We start from the raw sequence: 20000 nt of genomic DNA on the forward strand, positions 1-20000 counted from the left end.
AACAGGAACGAAAAGAAGGTTACTAGGACAAGCGCGCGGGACGCAGTGTGCGTGAGTGCTTGCTTAACCTGTCTTTCAATTCCCCAGACTGTCAACCCGACAACACGCCCAACAGGAAGGATCCCTCGGGATCGGTAGAAGCCACAGCAGAACTAAAGAGACGGGATAAAGCATGAGGCTTGGTGTTCTTAGTACCCGGGCAATAAGAAATAACGAACTCGAAACGAGCGAAAAACAACGCCCAACGAGCATGACGCGCATTCAGTCGTTTGGCATAACGGATGTACTCAAGGTTCTTTTGGTCAGTCCAAACGACAAAAGGAACGGTCGCCCCCTCCAACCACTATCGCCATTTGCCTAGGGCTAAACGGATGGCGAGCAGTTCGCGGTTAGTCACATCATAGTTACGTTCCGACGGTGACAGGCGATGAGAAAAATACGCACAAGGGTGGACCCCATCGTCAGTATCGGAGCGCTGGGACAGAATGGCTCCCACGCCCACCCCCGACGCGTCAACCTCAACAATAAACTGTTTAGTGACGTCAGGTGCAACAAGGATAGGAGCGGATGCAAAACGCTTCTTGAAGCGATCAGAACAACAATCATACGACCGGTGAGGAGGAAGGGAGTTGGTTCTGGACCGACTGAAGACCGTGCGCAGACCATGATATTCCTCCGGCACTCCTGTCAAATCACCAGGTTCCTCCTGAGAAGAGGGGACAGAACAAACAGGAGAAATAGCAGACATTAAACACTTCACATGACAAGAAACGTTCCAGGAAAGGATAGAATTACTAGACCAATCAAAAGAAGGATTATGACACACTAGCCAGGGATGACCCAAAACAACAGGTGTAAAAGGTGAACAAAAAATCAAAAAGAAATGGTCTCACTATGGTTACCAGATACAGTGAGGGTTAAAGGTAGTGTTTCACATAATATACTGGGGAGAGGACTACCATCCAAGGCGAACATGACCGTGGGCTCCCTAACTGTCTGAGAGGAATGTCATGTTCCCGAGCCCAGGCTTCGTCCATAAAACAGCCCTCCGCCCCAGAGTCTATTAATGCACTGCAGGAAGCTGCCGATCCGGTCCAGCGTAGATGGACCGGTAAAGTAGTACAGGTACTTGACGGAGAGGACCGTCTAGTAGCGCTTATCAGTCGCCCTCCGCTTACTGATGAGCTCTGGCCTTTAACTGGACATGAAATGACAAAATGACCAGCGGAACTGCAATAGAGACAGAGGCGGTTGGTGATTCTCCGTTCCCTCTCCTTAGTCGAGATGCGAATACCCCCCAGCTGCATGGGCTCAACACCTGAGTCAGTGGGGAAAGATGGTAGTGTCCGAGAGAGGGGAGACACAGTTAACGCGAGCTCTCTTCTATGAGCTCGGTGACGAAGATCTACCCGTCGTTCAATGCGAATAGCGAGTTCAATCAAAGAATCCACGCTGGATGGAACCTCCCGAGAGAGAATCTCATCCTTAACCTTAGCGTGGAGTCCCTCCAGAAAACGAGCGAGCAACGCCTGCTCGTTCCAGTTACTGGAGGCAGCAAGAGTGCGAAACTCTATAGAGTAATCCGTTATGGATCGATTACCTTGACATAGGGAAGACAGGGACCAAGAAGCTTCTTTCCCAAAAACTGAACGATCAAAAACTCTTATCATCTCCTCTTTAAAGTTCAGATAATTGTTAGTACACTCAGCGCTTGCCTCCCAGATAACTGTGCCCCACTGCCGAGCCCGACCAGTAAGGAGTGATATGCGTAGGCAATCCGAGCTCTCTCTCTTGAGTATGTGTTGGGTTGGAGAGAGAACACTATATCACACTGGGTGAGAAAGGAGCGGCACTCAGTGGGCTGCCCAGAATAACATGGTGGGTTATTAACCCTAGGTTCCGGAGGCTCGGAAGACCCGGAAGTAGCTGGTGGCACGAGACGAAGACTCTGATACTGTCCTGAGAGGTCGGAGACCTGAGCGGCCAGGGTCTCAACGGCATGCCGAGCAGCAGACAATTCCTGCTCGTGTCTGCCGAGCATCGCTCCCTGGAACTCGAGAGTAGAGTAGAGAGAATCCATAGTCGCTGGGTCCATACTGGTTGGATCCTTCTGTCATGCAGGTGAATGAGGACCCAAAAGCGACTTGGCGAAAACAGAGTCTTTAATCCAGTAAAGTAATTCTACAATCATAAGACATAATTCCACTCGTAATGACGAGAACAGACTGGAGACTCGATCAAGAACTGCAGGTTGCCTCGGGAAGGCACTTGAACGTAGCAGACTCAGACACCTGCTCACCACGCAGCATCTGAGGGAAACACGACACGACAGGGCGATACACAGACACAGCACGGTGAACAATAGACAAGGATCCGACAGGGCAGAAACGGAAAACAAGGGGAGAAATAGGGACTCTAATCAGGGAAAAGGATAGGGAACAGGTGTGGGAAGACTAAATGATTGATTAGGGGAATAGGAACAGCTGGGAGCAGGAACGGAACGATAGAGAGAAGAGAGAGAGGAAGAGAGAGAGAAAAAGGGGAATGAACCTAAAAAGACCAGCAGGGGGAAAACGAACAGAGGGAAAAGCAAAATGACAAGACAAAATAAGACAAAACATGACAAGGATAGGATATGACAGATGGGATAGGATAGGATAGGTAGGATAGGATAGGATAGGATAGGATAGGATAGGATAGGATAGGATAGGATAGGATAGGATGGGTAGGATAGGATAGAATAGGATACATTGGATAGGAAATTATATATTGGATAGGATGGGTAGGATAGGATAGGATAGGATGGGATGGATAGGATAGGATAGGATGGGTAGGATAGGATAGGTAGGATAGGATAGGATGGGTAGGATAGGATAGGATAGGATAGGATATGATAGGATAGGATATGATGGATAGGATAGGATAGGATAGGATAGGATAGGATAGGATAGGATAGGATAGGATATGACAGATGGGATAGGATGGGATGGGATGGGATGGATAGGATAGGATAGGATGGGTAGGATAGGATGGGTAGGATAGGATAGGATATGATAGGATAGGATATGATAGGATAGGATATGATGGATAGGATAGGATAGGATAGGATGGATAGGATAGGATAGGATGGGTAGGATAGGATAGGTAGGATAGGATAGGATGGGTAGGATAGGATAGGATGGGTAGGATAGGATGGATAGGATAGGATAGGATAGGATAGGATAGGATAGGATGGATAGGATAGGATAGGATAGGATAGGATAGGATAGGATGGATAGGATAGGATATGACAGATGGGATAGGATAGGATGGATAGGATAGGATAGGATAGGATAGGATAGGATAGGATAGGATAGGATAGGATAGGATGGATATGATGGATAGGATAGGATAGGATAGGATGGATAGGATAGGATATGACAGATGGGATAGGATGGGATGGGATGGATAGGATAGGATATGACAGATGGGATAGGATAGGATGGATAGGATAGGATAGGATAGGATGGATAGGATAGGATATGACAGATGGGATAGGATAGGATGGATAGGATAGGATAGGATAGGATAGGATAGGATGGATATGATGGATAGGATAGGATAGGATAGGATAGGATGGATAGGATAGGATATGACAGATGGGATAGGATAGGATGGGATGGGATAGGATAGGATGGGTAGGATAGGATAGGTAGGATAGGATAGGATGGGTAGGATAGGATAGGATAGGATAGGATAGGATAGGATATGATAGGATAGGATAGGTAGGATAGGATAGGATAGGTAGGATAGGATAGGTAGGATAGGATAGGATGGGTAGGATAGGTAGGATAGGATAGGTAGGATAGGATAGGATAGGTAGGATAGGATAGGTAGGATAGGATAGGTAGGATAGGATAGGATGGGTAGGATAGGATAGGTAGGATAGGATAGGATGGATAGGATAGGTAGGATAGGATAGGTAGGATAGATATGATATATTGGATAGATTAGATAGTGTTGTATACACCCCAGTTATCTGTAAGGTCCCTCATCTCTGTACCCCACACATACAATTATCTGTAAGGTCCCTCAGTCGACCAGTGAATTTCAACCACTAAGAACAGAGAGGTTTCCAAATTCCTTGCAAAGAAGGGCACCTATTGGTCGATGGGCAAAAATAAAATAAAAAACAGACATTGAATATCCCTCTGAGCGGTGAAGTTATTCATTACATTTTGGATGGTGTATCAATACACCCAGTCAATACAAAGATACAGGCGTCCTTCCTAACTCAGTTGCCAGAGAGGAAGGAAACCTCTCAGGGATTTTCACCATGAGGCCAACAGTTACAGAGTTGTATGGCTGTGATAGCAGAAAACTGAGGATGGGATCAACAACGCTGTAATTACTCCGCAATACTAACCTAAATGACAGAGTGAAAAGAAGGAAGTCTGTACAGATAAAAGATATTCCAAGACATGCTTCCTGTTTGCAACAATGAATTGCTTTGCCACATTTCTTGCAGTAGGACAATAACCTATAAACACAAGGCCAAACCTACACTGGAGTTGTCACGGTCTTCCTCCTCTTCAGATGAAGAGGTCGGAGGACTAAAATGTGGCGTGGTGTGTGTTCATGATGAATATTTAATTAAAGAAAGTACTGAACACTGAATACAAAAACCATAAACAAATAACGACCGTGAAGCTATAATGAGACCTGTGCTGAACACAAGCAACTAGCATAGACAATCACCCACAAACAAACAGTGCAACCCAGGCTACCTAAGTATGATTCTCAATCAGAGACAACTAATGACACCTGCCTCTGATTGAGAACCATACTAGGCCAAAACATAGAAATCCCCAAATCATAGAAAAACAAACATAGACTGCCCACCCCAACTCACGCCCTGACCATACTAAATATAGAAAAACACACATAGACTGCCCACCCCAACTCACGCCCTGACCATACTAAATATAGAAAAACACACATAGACTGCCCACCCCAACTCACGCCCTGACCATACTAAATAAAGACAAAACAAAGGAAATAAAGGTCAGAACGTGACAGGAGTCGCTTACCAAGAAAACAGTGAATGTTCCTGAGTGGACTAGTTACAGTATTGACTGAAATCTACTTGAAAATCTACGGCAAGACGTGAAAACGTCTGTCTAGCAATGATCAACTACCCATTTGACAGAGTTTGAAGAATTTTGAAAATAATATTTGGTAAATGTTGCTCAATCCAGGTGTGGAAATCTCTTCGAGACTTACCCAGAAAGACTCACAGCTTTAATCTCTACCAAAGGTGCTTCTATAAAGTATTGACTAAGGGGTGTGAATACTTATGTAAATTAGATATTTCTGTGTTTCATTTTCAATGAATTTGCAAAAATGTCACAAAACATGTTTTCACTTTGTCATGATAGGGTATTGTGTGTAGATGGGTGAGGGGGAAAAAAGGTATTTAATCCATTTTGAATTCATGCTGTAACAAAACAGAATGTGGAATAGGTCAAGGGGTAGCTCCCGAGTGGTGCCGTGGTCCAAGACACTGATTCTCAGTGCAAGAGGTGTCACTGCAGTACCTGGTTCTGAAGGTATAGGATAAATATATAGTCAATAATGACAAATAATAAAAAATATAAAAAATCCCATAGCTTTGTAAATCTTCAGCATCAGTCAAATAGACAGGACAGGATTATAGATGGTAGATAAAATAGATAGACAGAAATCAGTGGAAGATCTCTCCGGCAGCTCCAGCCCTCCAGGCCCCAGGCCCTGTCATCACACCCAGGGATCAAAGCCTCTGGCTGGGCTGCTCTCTCCTCTCTCTCCCTGGGTGACTGACTGGCTAGCTGACACACACGCGCTGGCAGGGCCTTTCATTCAATATTCTCACTGTAGCTCAGGTGGAGCGATGGGGGGAGGGGGAGGGGGGGGTAGAGAGGAAGGGAAAGAGAAAAAGTTATGTGAGGAAGGAAGTTAGAGGAATTGCGAGAGGGGGAGAAATGGAGAGGAGGGGAGGGAGAAGAAGAGAGGTGAGTAAAAGGGAGAGGTGAGGAGGGAGGTAGAGATGAGGGGAGGGAGAAGAAGAGGGGGATGAGAGAAGAAGAGGGGAATGTAAGGGAGGAGAGAAGAGAGGGGTGAAAGGGAGAGGAGAGGAGGGAGGGAGAAGAGGGGAGCAAATAAGGGAGAGGGAGGGAGGGAGGGGGCAGAGGAGAGGAGAGAAGCAGAGAAGGGAGAGGAGGGGAGCAGAGAGGGGGGAGCAGGGGAGGGAGAAGAAGAGAAGGGAGAGGAGGGGAGCAGAGAGGGGGGCCGGGGGAGGGGAGAAGAAGAGAAGGGAGAGGAGGAGAGCAGAGAGGGGGAGCGGGGGAGGGGAGAAGAAGAGAAGGGGAGAGGAGGGGAGCAGAGAGGGGGAGGGAGAAGAAGAGAAGGGAGAGGAGGGGAGCAGAGAGGGGAGGGAGAAGAAGAGAAGGGAGAGGAGGGGAGCAGAGAGGGGGAGCGGGGGAGGGAGGGAGAAGAAGAGAGGTGAGGGAGGAAGGGAGTTGGAGTAACTTTCGCTCCATCAGTAGCTTTGTTTTGCATCTGTTGAATTTGTCGTTCTGATTGGCTCTCAGAGGAGGCAGAGATAGGAGGTTTCTGATTGGCTCTCAGAGGAGGCAGAGATAGGAGGTTTTCTTCCACCTGTATTTCTGCAATCTCTTTGTTTATGTGGTGCTGCGCTCTCTGTGTGTGTGTGTGTGTGTGTGTGTGTGTGTGTGTGTGTGTGTGTGTGTGTGTGTGTGTGTGTGTGTGTGTGTGTGTGTGTGTGCGTGCGTGCGTGCGTGCGTGCGTGCGTGCGTGCGTGCGTGCGTGCGTGCGTGCGTGCGTGCGTGCGTGTGTGTGTTTGCCCTGCTTGTTATGCAGGTGATGTTTGAGTGTGTGTCTATGTGCACTGCATTTCTCTGTGTCAACTTTTCTGCTGTGTGTGCATGTTGTCTAGATAATATACTGACTATACAGTATACAGGTGTATGTATAGGTAATATACTGACTATAAAGGTGTATGTGGTCTAGTTAATATACTGACTATACAGGTGTATGTGGTATAGGTAATATACTGACTATACAGTATACAGGTGTATGTGGTATAGTTAATATACTGACTATACAGTATACAGGTGTATGTGATCTAGGTAATATACTGACTATACAGTATACAGGTGTATGTGGTATAGTTAATATACTGACTATACAGTATACAGGTGTATGTGATCTAGGTAATATACTGACTAATGTACTCACTTTACAGTATACAGGTGTATGTGGTCTAGTTAATATACTGACTATACAGTATACAGGTGTATGTGGTCTAGGTAATATACTGACTATACAGTATACAGGTGTATGTGATCTAGGTAATATACTGACTATACAGTATACAGGTGTATGTGGTATAGGTAATATACTGACTATACAGTATACAGGTGTATGTGATCTAGGTAATATACTGACTAATGTACTCACTTTACAGTATACAGGTGTATGTGGTCTAGTTAATATACTGACTATACAGTATACAGGTGTATGTGGTATAGGTAATATACTGGCTATACAGGTGTATGTGGTATAGGTAATATACTGACTATACAGTATACAGGTGTATGTGGTATAGGTAATATACTGACTATACAGTATACAGGTGTATGTGGTCTAGGTAATATACTGACTATACAGTATACAGGTGTATGTGGTCTAGGTAATATACTGACTATACAGTATACAGGTGTATGTGGTATAGGTAATGTACTGACTATACAGGTGTATGTGGTCTAGGTAATATACTGACTATACAGTATACAGGTGTATGTGATCTAGGTAATATACTGACTATACAGGTGTATGTGGTCTAGGTAATATACTGACTATACAGTATACAGGTGTATGTGATCTAGGTAATATACTGACTATACAGGTGTATGTGATCTAGGTAATATACTGACTATACAGGTGTATGTGATCTAGGTAATATACTGACTATACAGTATACAGGTGTATGTGATCTAGATAATATACTGACTATACAGTATACAGGTGTATGTGATCTAGATAATATACTGACTATACAGGTGTATGTGATCTAGGTAATATACTGACTATACAGTATACAGGTGTATGTGATCTAGATAATATACTGACTATACAGGTGTATGTGATCTAGGTAATATACTGACTATACAGTATACAGGTGTATGTGATCTAGGTAATATACTGACTATACAGTATACAGGTGTATGTGATCTAGATAATATACTGACTATACAGTATACAGGTGTATGTGATCTAGGTAATATACTGACTATACAGTGTATGTTGTATAGGTAATATGTGATCTAGATAATATACTGAGGTAATATACAGTATACAGGTGTATGTGATCTAGATAATATACTGACTATACAGGTGTATGTGATCTAGGTAATATACTGACTATACAGTATACAGGTGTATGTGATCTAGATAATATACTGACTATACAGTATACAGGTGTATGTGATCTAGGTAATATACTGACTATACAGTATACAGGTGTATGTGATCTAGGTAATATACTGACTAATGTACTCACTTTACAGTATACAGGTGTATGTGGTCTAGGTAATATACTGACTATACAGTATACAGGTGCATGTGGTCTAGGTAATATACTGACTATACAGTATACAGGTGTATGTGGTATAGGTAATGTACTGACTATACAGGTGTATGTGTTCTAGGTAATATACTGACTATACAGGTGTATGTGTTCTAGGTAATATACTGACTATACAGGTGAATGTGGTATAGGTAATGTACTGACTATACAGGTGTATGTGGTATAGGTAATATACTGACTATACAGGTGTATGTTGTATAGGTAATATACTGACTATACAGGTGTATGTGGTATAGGTAATATACTGACTATACAGGTGTATGTGGTATAGGTAATATACTGACTATACAGGTGTATGTGGTCTAGGTAATATACTGACTATACAGGTGTATGTGGTCTAGGTAATATACTGACTATACAGGTGTATGTGGTATAGGTAATATACTGACTATACAGGTGTATGTGGTCTAGGTAATATACTGACTATACAGGTGTATGTGGTCTAGGTAATATACTGACTATACAGGTGTATGTGGTATAGGTAATATACTGACTATACAGGTGTATGTGGTCTAGGTAATATACTGACTATACAGGTGTATGTGGTGTATAGGTAATATACTGGCTATACAGGTGTATGTGGTATAGGTAATATACTGACTATACAGGTGTATGTGGTATAGGTAATATACTGACTATACAGGTGTATGTGGTCTAGGTAATATACTGACTATACAGGTGTATGTGGTCTAGGTAATATACTGACTATACAGGTGTATGTGGTATAGGTAATATACTGACTATACAGTATACAGGTGTATGTGGTCTAGGTAATATACTGACTATACAGTATACAGGTGTATGTGGTCTAGGTAATATACTGACTATACAGTATACAGGTGTATGTGGTATAGGTAATGTACTGACTATACAGGTGTATGTGTTCTAGGTAATATACTGACTATACAGGTGTATGTGTTCTAGGTAATATACTGACTATACAGGTGTATGTGGTATAGGTAATGTACTGACTATACAGGTGTATGTGTTCTAGGTAATATACTGACTATACAGGTGTATATGTGTTCTACAGGTGTATGTGGTAATATACTGACTATACAGGTGTATGTGTTCTAGGTAATATACTGACTATACAGGTGTATGTGTTCTAGGTAATATACTGACTATACAGGTGTATGTGTTCTAGGTAATATACTGACTATACAGGTGTATGTGTTCTAGGTAATATACTGACTATACAGGTGATGTGTTCTATACAGGTGTATGTGTTCTAGGTAATATACTGACTATACAGGTGTATGTGTTCTAGGTAATATACTGACTATACAGGTGTATGTTGTCTAGGTAATATACTGACTATACAGGTGTATGTGGTATAGGTAATATACTGACTATACAGGTGTATGTTGTATCGTTTCTACCTCGTCTGTCTCTTCAGAGAGGGTAGACGTGGGTATTTCCTTGACTATACAGGTGTATGTGGTATCGTTTCTACCTCGTCTGTCTCTCCAGAGAGGGTAGACGTGGGTATTTCCCTGCTCTTATGAGCCTGTCCCCCTCGGGGTTTACTACTCTCACAGTTTTTAACTGTCAAAGCAAAGAGTTGGTACCACGTTCCGTATCACATCCATTCTCCCCCTGAACATCTTTTGATCACCTATTCTTTTACACGCAAGAAGAAACTATGGGTTTCCTGGGGGTTTAAAAAAAAAGAAGGAAACAGGTGGATTTTGTTGTTTGTTTGGTTGTTGAGAAGAATGATACCTGTCACATGAAATGGAGAGAGAAGAAGAAAAACAGAATGAAAGATATTATATTTTTTTTATTTTTTTATTTCACCTTTATTTAACCAGGTAGGCTAGTTGAGAACAAGTTCTCATTTGCAACTGCGACCTGGCCAAGATAAAGCATAGCAGTGTGAACAGACAACACAGAGTTACACATGGAATAAACAATTAACAAGTCAATAACACAGTAGAAAAAAATGGGCAGTCTATATACAATGTGTGCAAAAGGCATGAGGAGGTAGGCGAATAATACAATTTTGCAGATTAACACTGGAGTGATAAATGATCAGATAGTCATGTACAGGTAGAGATATTGGTGTGCAAAAGAGCAGAAAAATAAATAAATAAAAACAGTATAAAAACAGTATGGGAATGAGGTAGGTGAAAATGGGTGGGCTATTTTCCTATAGACTATGTACAGCTGCAGCGATCGGTTAGCTGCTCGGATAGCTGATGTTTGAAGTTGGTGAGAGATAAAAGTCTCCAACTTCAGCGATTTTTGCAATTCGTTCCAGTCACAGGCAGCAGAGTACTGGAACGAAAGGCGGCCAAATGATGTGTTGGCTTTAGGGATGATCAGTGAGATACACCTGCTGGAGCGCGTGCTACGGATGGGTGTTGCCATCGTGACCAGTGAACTGAGATAAGGCGGAGCTTTACCTAGCATGGACTTGTAGATGACCTGGAGCCAGTGGGTCTGGCGACGAATATGTAGTGAGGGCCAGCCGACTAGAGCATACAAGTCGCAGTGGTGGGTGGTATAAGGTGCTTTAGTGACAAAACGGATGGCACTGTGATAGACTGCATCCAGTTTGCTGAGTAGAGTGTTGGAAGCCATTTTGTAGATGACATCGCCGAAGTCGAGGATCGGTAGGATAGTCAGTTTTACTAGGTAAGCTTGGCAGCGTGAGTGAAGGAGGCTTTGTTGTGGAATAGAAAGCCGACTCTTGATTTGATTTTCGATTGGAGATGTTTGATGTGGGTCTGGAAGGAGAGTTTGCAGTCTAGCCAGACACCTAGGTACTTATAGATGTCCACATATTCAAGGTCGGAACCATCCAGGGTGGTGATGCTAGTCGGGCATGCGAGTGCAGGCAGCGATCGGTTGAAAAGCATGCATTTGGTTTTACTCGCGTTTAAGAGCAGTTGGAGGCCACGGAAGGAGTGCTGTATGGCATTGAAGCTCGTTTGGAGTTTAGATAGCACAGTGTCCAATGACGGGCCGAAAGTATATAGAATGGTGTCGTCTGCGTAGAGGTGGATCAGGGAATCGCCCGCAGCAAGAGCAACATCATTGATATACACAGAGAAAAGAGTCGGCCCGAGAATTGAACCCTGTGGCACCCCCATAGAGACTGCCAGAGGACCGGACAGCATGCCCTCCGATTTGACACACTGAACTCTGTCTGCAAAGTAATTGGTGAACCAGGCAAGGCAGTCATCCGAAAAACCGAGGCTGTTGAGTCTGCCGATAAGAATATGGTGATTGACAGAGTCGAAAGCCTTGGCGAGGTCGATGAAGACGGCTGCACAGTACTGTCTTTTATCGATGGCGGTTATGATATCGTTTAGTACCTTGAGTGTGGCTGAGGTGCACCCGTGACCGGCTCGGAAACCAGATTGCACAGCGGAGAAGGTACGGTGGGATTCGAGATGGTCAGTGACCTGTTTGTTGACTTGGCTTTCGAAGACCTTAGATAGGCAGGGCAGGATGGATATAGGTCTGTAACAGTTTGGGTCCAGGGTGTCTCCCCTTTGAAGAGGGGATGACTGCGGCAGCTTTCCAATCCTTGGGGATCTCAGACGATATGAAAGAGAGGTTGAACAGGCTGGTAATAGGGGTTGCGACAATGGCGGCAGATAGTTTCAGAAATAGCGGGTCCAGATTGTCAAGCCCAGCTGATTTGTACGGGTCCAGGTTTTGCAGCTCTTTCAGAACATCTGCTATCTGGATTTGGGTAAAGGAGAACCTGGAGAGGCTTGGGTGAGGAGCTACGGGGGGGGCGGAGCTGTTGGCCGAGGTTGGAGTAGCCAGGCGGAAGGCATGGCCAGCCGTTGAGAAGTGCTTATTGAAGTTTTCGATAATCATGGATTTATCGGTGGAGACCGTGTTTCCTAGCCTCAGTGCAGTGGGCAGCTGGGAGGAGGTGCTCTTGTTCTCCATGGACTTCACAGTGTCCCAGAACTTTTGGAGTTGGAGCTACAGGATGCAAACTTCTGCCTGAAGAAGCTGGCCTTAGCTTTCCTGACTGACTGCGTGTATTGGTTCCTGACTTCCCTGAACAGTTGCATATCACGGGGCTATTCGATGCTATTGCAGTCCGCCACAGGATGTTTTTGTGCTGGTCGAGGGCAGTCAGGTCCCAGTCAGACTGCACCAAGCACCAATTAATACAAAATGTCAGCTAACTCAATGTTGCTTTAGCCTTTATCAGTTCAATTCCAGATGGTTTTAAAGGTCTCAGCGTTGTGTGTGGAGCTACGTTTTCATGTTTGTTAAGTATATGTATATATATATATGTTCATCTCCAATGCACGTATTTAAAAAAATATATATATATTATTTTTTTAATGTATCTGATGATTTATGTACAGTGCCTTGCGAAAGTATTCGGCCCCCTTGAACTTTGCGACCTTTTGCCACATTTCAGGCTTCAAACATAAAGATAGAAAACTGTATTTTTTGTGAAGAATCAAGAACAAGTGGGACACAATCATGAAGTGGAACGACATTTATTGGATATTTCAAACTTTTTTAACAAATCAAAAACTGAAAAATTGGGTGTGCAAAATTATTATTATGATTTATGTATATGTAGGTTGGATGGTAACCTCATTGATCGTGTCCACGCATATAAATATCTGGTTATCTGGATCGAACAAAAAGCTATCTTAAAAAAAAAACACGTTGATGAGTTAGTTAAGAAATTAACACTTAAAATTAGATTATTTTATTAAATATTAGGAAACATAATTCAGTCGACAGGTGTGTCAGGTAAGGGAGTTGGGGTCAGGTAAGGTAGTTAGGGTCAGGTACGGTAGTTAGGGTCAGGTAAGATAGTTAGGGTCAGGTAAGGTAGTTAGGGTCAGGTAAGATAGTTAGGGTCAGGAAAGGTAGTTAGGGTCAGGTAAGATAGTTGGGGTCAGGTGAGATAGTTAGGGTCAGGTAAGATAGTTAGGGTCAGGTAAGATAGTTAGGGTCAGGAAAGGTAGTTAGGGTCAGGTAAGATAGTTGGGGTCAGGTGAGATAGTTAGGGTCAGGTAAGATAGTTAGGGTCAGGAAAGGTAGTTAGGGTCAGGTAAGATAGTTGGGGTCAGGTAAGATAGTTGGGGTCAGGTAAGATAGTTGGGGTCAGGTAAGGTAGTTAGGGTCAGGTAAGGTAGTTAGAGTCAGGTGTGTCAGGTAAGGTAGTTGGGGTCAGGTAAGGTAGTTGGGGTCAGGTGTGTCAGGTAAGGTAGTTGGTGTCAGGTAAGGTAGTTGGGGACAGGTAAGGTAGTTAGGGTCAGGTAAGGTAGTTGGGGTCAGGTAGATAGTTGGGGTCAGGTAAGGTAGTTGGGGTCAGGTAAGGTAGTTAGGGTCAGGTAAGGTAGTTAGGGTCAGGTAAGGTAGTTGGGGACAGGTAAGGTAGTTAGGGTCAGGTAAGGTAGTTAGGGTCAGGTAAGGTAGTTAGGGTCAGGTAAGGTAGTTAGGGTCAGGTAAGTTAGTTGGGGTCAGGTAAGGTAGTTGGGGTCAGGTAAGGTAGTTGGGGTCAGGTGAGGTAGTTGGGGTCAGGTGAGGTAGTTGGGGTCAGGTAAGTTAGTTGGGGTCAGGTGAGGTAGTTGGGGTCAGGTAAGGTAGTTGGGGTCAGGTAAGGTAGTTGGGGTCAGGTAAGGTAGTTAGAGTCAGGTGTGTCAGGTAAGGTAGTTGGGGTAAGGTAAGGTAGTTGGGGTCAGGTAAGGTAGTTGGGGTCAGGTGTGTCAGGTAAGGTAGTTAGGGTCAGGTAAGGTAGTTAGGGTCAGGTAAGGTAGTTGGGATCAGGTGTGTCAGGTAAGGTAGTTGGGGTCAGGTAAGGTAGTTAGGGTCAGGTAAGGTAGTTAGGGTCAGGTAAGGTAGTTGGGGTCAGGTAAGGTAGTTGGGGTCAGGTGTGTCAGGTAAGGTAGTTGGGGACAGGTAAGGTAGTTGGGGACAGGTAAGGTAGTTAGGGTCAGGTAAGGTAGTTAGGGTCAGGTAAGGTAGTTGGGGTCAGGTGTGTCAGGTAAGGTAGTTGGGGTCAGGTAAGGTAGTTAGGGTCAGGTAAGGTAGTTAGGGTCAGGTAAGGTAGTTGGGGTCAGGTAAGGTAGTTGGGGTCAGGTGTGTCAGGTAAGGTAGTTGGGGACAGGTAAGGTAGTTGGGGTTAGGTAAGGTAGTTAGGGTCAGGTAAGGTAGTTAGGGTCAGGTAAGGTAGTTGGGGTCAGGTAAGGTAGTTGGGGTCAGGTGTGTCAGGTAAGGTAGTTGGGGTCAGGTAAGGTAGTTGGGGTCAGGTAAGGTAGTTGGGGTCAGGTGTGTCAGGTAAGGTAGTTGGGGACAGGTAAGATAGTTAGGGTCAGGTAAGGTAGTTAGGGTCAGGTAAGGTAGTTGGGGTCAGGTGTGTCAGGTAAGGTAGTTGGGGTCAGGTAAGGTAGTTGGGGTCAGGTAAGGTAGTTGGGGTCAGGTGTGTCAGGTAAGGTAGTTGGGGTCAGGTAAGGTAGTTGGGGTCAGGTAAGGTAGTTGGGGTCAGGTGTGTCAGGTAAGGTAGTTGGGGACAGGTAAGATAGTTGGGGTCAGGTAAGGTAGTTGGGGTTAGGTAAGGTAGTTAGGGTCAGGTAAGATAGTTAGGGTCAGGTAAGGTAGTTAGGGTCAGGTAAGGTAGTTAGGGTCAGGTAAGGTAGTTAGGGTCAGGTAAGGTAGTTAGGGTCAGGTAAGGTAGTTGGGGTCAGGTAAGGTCAGGTTGGGGTCAGGTAAGGTAGTTGGGGTCAGGTGTAGTTGGGGTCAGGTGAGGTAGTTGGGGTCAGGTAGGGTCAGGTGAGGTAGTTGGGGTCAGGTAAGGTAGTTGGGGTCAGGTAAGGTAGTTGGGGTCAGGTAAGGTAGTTAGGGTCAGGTGTAGTTGGGGTCAGGTGTGGTAAGGTAGTTGGGGTCAGGTGTAGTTAGGGTCAGGTAAGGTAGTTAGGGTCAGGTAAGGTAGTTGGGGTCAGGTAGTTGGGGTCAGGTGTGTCAGGTAAGGTAGTTAGGGTCAGGTAAGGTAGTTAGGGTCAGGTAAGGTAGTTAGGGTCAGGTAAGGTAGTTAGGGTCAGGTAAGGTAGTTAGGGTCAGGTAAGGTAGTTAGGGTCAGGTAAGTTAGTTGGGGTCAGGTAAGGTAGTTGGGGTCAGGTAGGGTCAGGTAGTTGGGGTCAGGTGAGGTAGTTGGGGTCAGGTGAGGTAGTTGGGGTCAGGTAAGTTAGTTGGGGTCAGGTAAGGTAGTTGGGGTCAGGTAAGGTAGTTGGGGTCAGGTAAGGTAGTTGGGGTCAGGTAAGGTAGTTAGAGTCAGGTGTGTCAGGTAAGGTAGTTGGGGTCAGGTAAGGTAGTTGGGGTCAGGTAAGGTAGTTGGGGTCAGGTGTGTCAGGTAAGGTAGTTAGGGTCAGGTAAGGTAGTTAGGGTCAGGTAAGGTAGTTGGGGTCAGGTGTGTCAGGTAAGGTAGTTAGGGTCAGGTAAGGTAGTTAGGGTCAGGTAAGGTAGTTAGGGTCAGGTAAGGTAGTTAGGGTCAGGTAAGGTAGTTGGGGTCAGGTAAGGTAGTTGGGGTCAGGTGTGTCAGGTGTCAGGTAAGGTAGTTGGGGTCAGGTAAGGTAGGTTAGGGTCAGGTAAGGTAGTTAGGGTCAGGTAAGGTAGTTGGGGTCAGGTAAGGTAGTTGGGGTCAGGTGTGTCAGGTAAGGTAGTTGGGGACAGGTAAGGTAGTTGGGGACAGGTAAGGTAGTTAGGGTCAGGTAAGGTAGTTAGGGTCAGGTAAGGTAGTTGGGGACAGGTAAGGTAGTTAGGGTCAGGTAAGTTAGGGTCAGGTAAGGTAGTTAGGGTCAGGTAAGGTAGTTGGGGTCAGGTAAGGTAGTTAAGGTAGTTGGGGTCAGGTAAGGTAGTTGGGGACAGGTAAGGTAGTTAGGGTCAGGTAAGGTAGTTAGGGTCAGGTAAGGTAGTTGGGGTCAGGTAAGGTAGTTGGGGTCAGGTGTGTCAGGTAAGGTAGTTGGGGTCAGGTAAGGTAGTTAGGGTCAGGTAAGGTAGTTAGGGTCAGGTAAGGTTGTTAGGGTCAGGTAAGGTAGTTGTAAATATAAAATGTTTATATTTTTCAAACCTTTTGCTTCCTGTTCCACCTGAAAGCCTCTTTTCTCTCCGTATCCTTTCTGTGTGTGTTGTGTGTGTGTTGTGTGTGTGTTGTGTGTGTGTTATGTGTGCGTCGTGTGTGTGTTGTGTGTGCGTTAGCTCTGTCCTCAGTACTGGCCAGAGAACGGCGTGCATCGCCATGGGCCAATCCAAGTGGAGTTTGTCTCAGCTGATCTGGAGGAGGACATAATCAGTAGAATATTCCGGATCTACAACGCAGCACGGGTACGCACACACAAACACCATGGCACTATGGGAAAATTAGCTAACACTCTCTACTAGCTACTCTGTGTAGCTACAGCAGTACAGGTACCTACCTGAATTTACCTGACCCCAACTACCTTACCTGACCCCGACTACCTTACCTGAAACACCTGATCATAACTACCTTACCTGACACTAACTATCTTACCTGACCCCAACGATCTTACCTGACCCCAACTACCTTACCTGACCCCAACTACCTTACCTGACCCCAACTACCTTACCTGACCCCAACTACCTTACCTGACACACCTGACCCCAACTATCTTACCTGACCCCAACTACCTTACCTGACCCCAACTACCTTACCTGACCCCAACTACCTTACCTGACCCCAACTACCTTACCTGACCCTAACTACCTTACCTGACCCCAACTCTCTTACCTGACCCCAACTACCTTACCTGACCCCAACTACCTTACCTGACCCCAACTACCTTACCTGACCCCAACTACCTTACCTGACCCCAACTATCTTACCTGACCCCAACTACCTTACCTGACCCCAACTACCTTACCTGACCCCAACTATCTCACCTGACCCGACTACCTTACCACCCTAACTACCTCACCTGACCCTAACTAACTTACCTGAAACACCTGACCCTACCTCTCTTACCTGACCCCAACTCTCTTACCTGACCCTAACTACCTTACCTGACCCTAACTACCTTCCCTGACACACCTGACCCTAACTATCTCACCTGACCCCAACTCTCTTACATGAACCCAACTATCTTACCTGACCCCAACTACCTTACCTGACCCTAACTACCTTACCTGACCCCAACTACCTTACCTGACCCTAACTATCTTACCTGACCCCAACTACCTTACCTGACCCTAACTATCTTACCTGACACCAACTACCTTACCTGACCATAACTCTCTTACCTGACCCCAACTACCTTACCTGACCCTAACTACCTTCCCTGACACACCTGACCCTAACTATCTTACCTGACCCTAACTACCTCACCTGACCCTAACTATCTTACCTGAAACACCTGAACCTAACTCTCTTACCTGACCCCAACTATCTTACCTGACCCTAACTCTCTTACCTGACCCCAACTATCTTACCTGACCCTAACTCTCTTACCTGACCCTAACTATCTTACCTGACCCTAACTATCTCACCTGACCCTAACTATCTTACCTGACCCTAACTATCTCACCTGACCCTAACTACCTTACCTGAAATACCTGACCCTAACTCTCTTACCTGACCCCAACTCTCTTACCTGACCCTAACTACCTTACCTGACCCTAACTACCTTCCCTGACCCTAACTACCTTACCTGACCCTAACTACCTTACCTGAAATACCTGACCCCAACTATCTTACCTGACCCCAACTACCTTACCTGACCCCAACCACCTCACCTGACCCCAACTACCTCACCTGACCCTAACTATCTTACCTGAAATACCTGACCCTAACTACCTTACCTGACCCTAACTACCTTACCTGAAACACCTGACCCCAACTACCTTACCTGACCCCAACTACCTTACCTGAAACACCTGACCCCAACTACCTTACCTGACCCCAAATACCTTACCTGACCCCAAATACCTTACCTGACCCCAAATACCTCACCTGACCCCAACTACCTTACCTGACCCCAACTACCTTACCTGAAACACCTGACCCCAACTACCTTACCTGACCCCAACTACCTTACCTGAAACACCTGACCCCAACTACCTTACCTGACCCCAAATAACTTACCTGACCCCAACTACCTTACCTGACCCCAACCACCTCACCTGACCCCAACTACCCTAAATACCTACAGTGCCTTGCGAAAGTATTCGGCCCCCTTGAACTTTGCGACCTTTTGTCACATTTCAGGCTTCAAACATAAAGATATAAAACTGTATTTTTTTGTGAAGAATCAACAACAAGTGGGACACAATCATGAAGTGGAACGACATTTATTGGATATTTCAAACTTTTTTAACAAATCAAAAACTGAAAAATTCGGCGTGCAAAATTATTCAGCCCCCTTAAGTTAATACTTTGTAGCGCCACCTTTTGCTGCGATTACAATTTTATATCTTGATGTTTGAAGCCTGAAATGTGGCAAAAGGTCGCAAAGTTCAAAGGGGCCGAATACTTTCGCAAGGCACTGTATATATCTATCTGTCTGTCTGTTTGTTAACCTGTATCTACCTGTCTGTCTGTTTGTTAACCTGTCTGTCTGTCTGTTTGTTAACCTGTCTGTCTGTCTGTCTGTCTGTCTGTCTGTCTGTCTGTCTGTCTGTCTGTCTGTCTGTCTGTCTGTCTGTCTGTCTGTCTGTCTGTCTGTCTGTTTGTTAACCTGCCTGTCTGTCTGTTTGTTTGTTAACCTGTCTGTCTGTCTGTTTGTTAACCTGTATCTACCTGTCTGTCTTTTTGCTAACCTGTATCTACCTGTCTGTCTGTCCAGCCTCAGGACGGGTACCGTATGGTGCAACAGTTCCAGTTCCTGGGTTGGCCAATGTACCGAGACACTCCCATGTCCAAACGCTCCTTCCTCAAGCTCATCAGACAGGTGGACAAATGGCAGGAGGAGTATGATGGAGGAGAGGGACGCACTGTGGTGCACTGTCTGTAAGTAACACACACTAACACACCATAACACACAGGGACATACACACACTGTCTGCAAGTCACAATTACCTTCTACGGAGATTCTACTTTATATGGGGATGTTTCTCCTCTCATCTCTTGACCTTCTTGTGCTCCCTGCTCACTGCTCACTACTCACTGCTCACTGCTCACTGCTCACTGCTCACTGCTCACTGCTCACTGCTCACTGCTCTCTGCTCACTGCTCTCTGCTCACTGCTCACTGCTCACTGCTCACTACTCACTGCTCGCTGCTCACTGCTCACTGCTCACTACTCACTGCTCACACTACTCACTGCTCACACTACTCACTGCTCACTCTGCTCACTGCTCACTACTCACT

General features: G+C 45.2%; 1 protein-coding gene across 1 annotated transcript in view; it reads left to right on the top strand.

Annotated features, from left to right (window-relative positions):
• Positions 1-20000, top strand: part of LOC124009870 (receptor-type tyrosine-protein phosphatase mu-like) — a 30366-nt gene that overhangs the window by 4433 nt on the left and 5933 nt on the right. Inside the window, exons 3-4 of the mRNA XM_046322087.1 lie at positions 16877-17002; positions 19477-19640. Of these exons, the coding sequence (XP_046178043.1) occupies positions 16877-17002; positions 19477-19640 (290 nt within the window). The remainder of the gene's footprint in view (positions 1-16876; positions 17003-19476; positions 19641-20000) is intronic.

The sequence above is a fragment of the Oncorhynchus gorbuscha genome, linkage group LG22 (assembly GCF_021184085.1).
Source record: "Oncorhynchus gorbuscha isolate QuinsamMale2020 ecotype Even-year linkage group LG22, OgorEven_v1.0, whole genome shotgun sequence".
Classification (NCBI taxonomy): domain Eukaryota; kingdom Metazoa; phylum Chordata; class Actinopteri; order Salmoniformes; family Salmonidae; genus Oncorhynchus; species Oncorhynchus gorbuscha.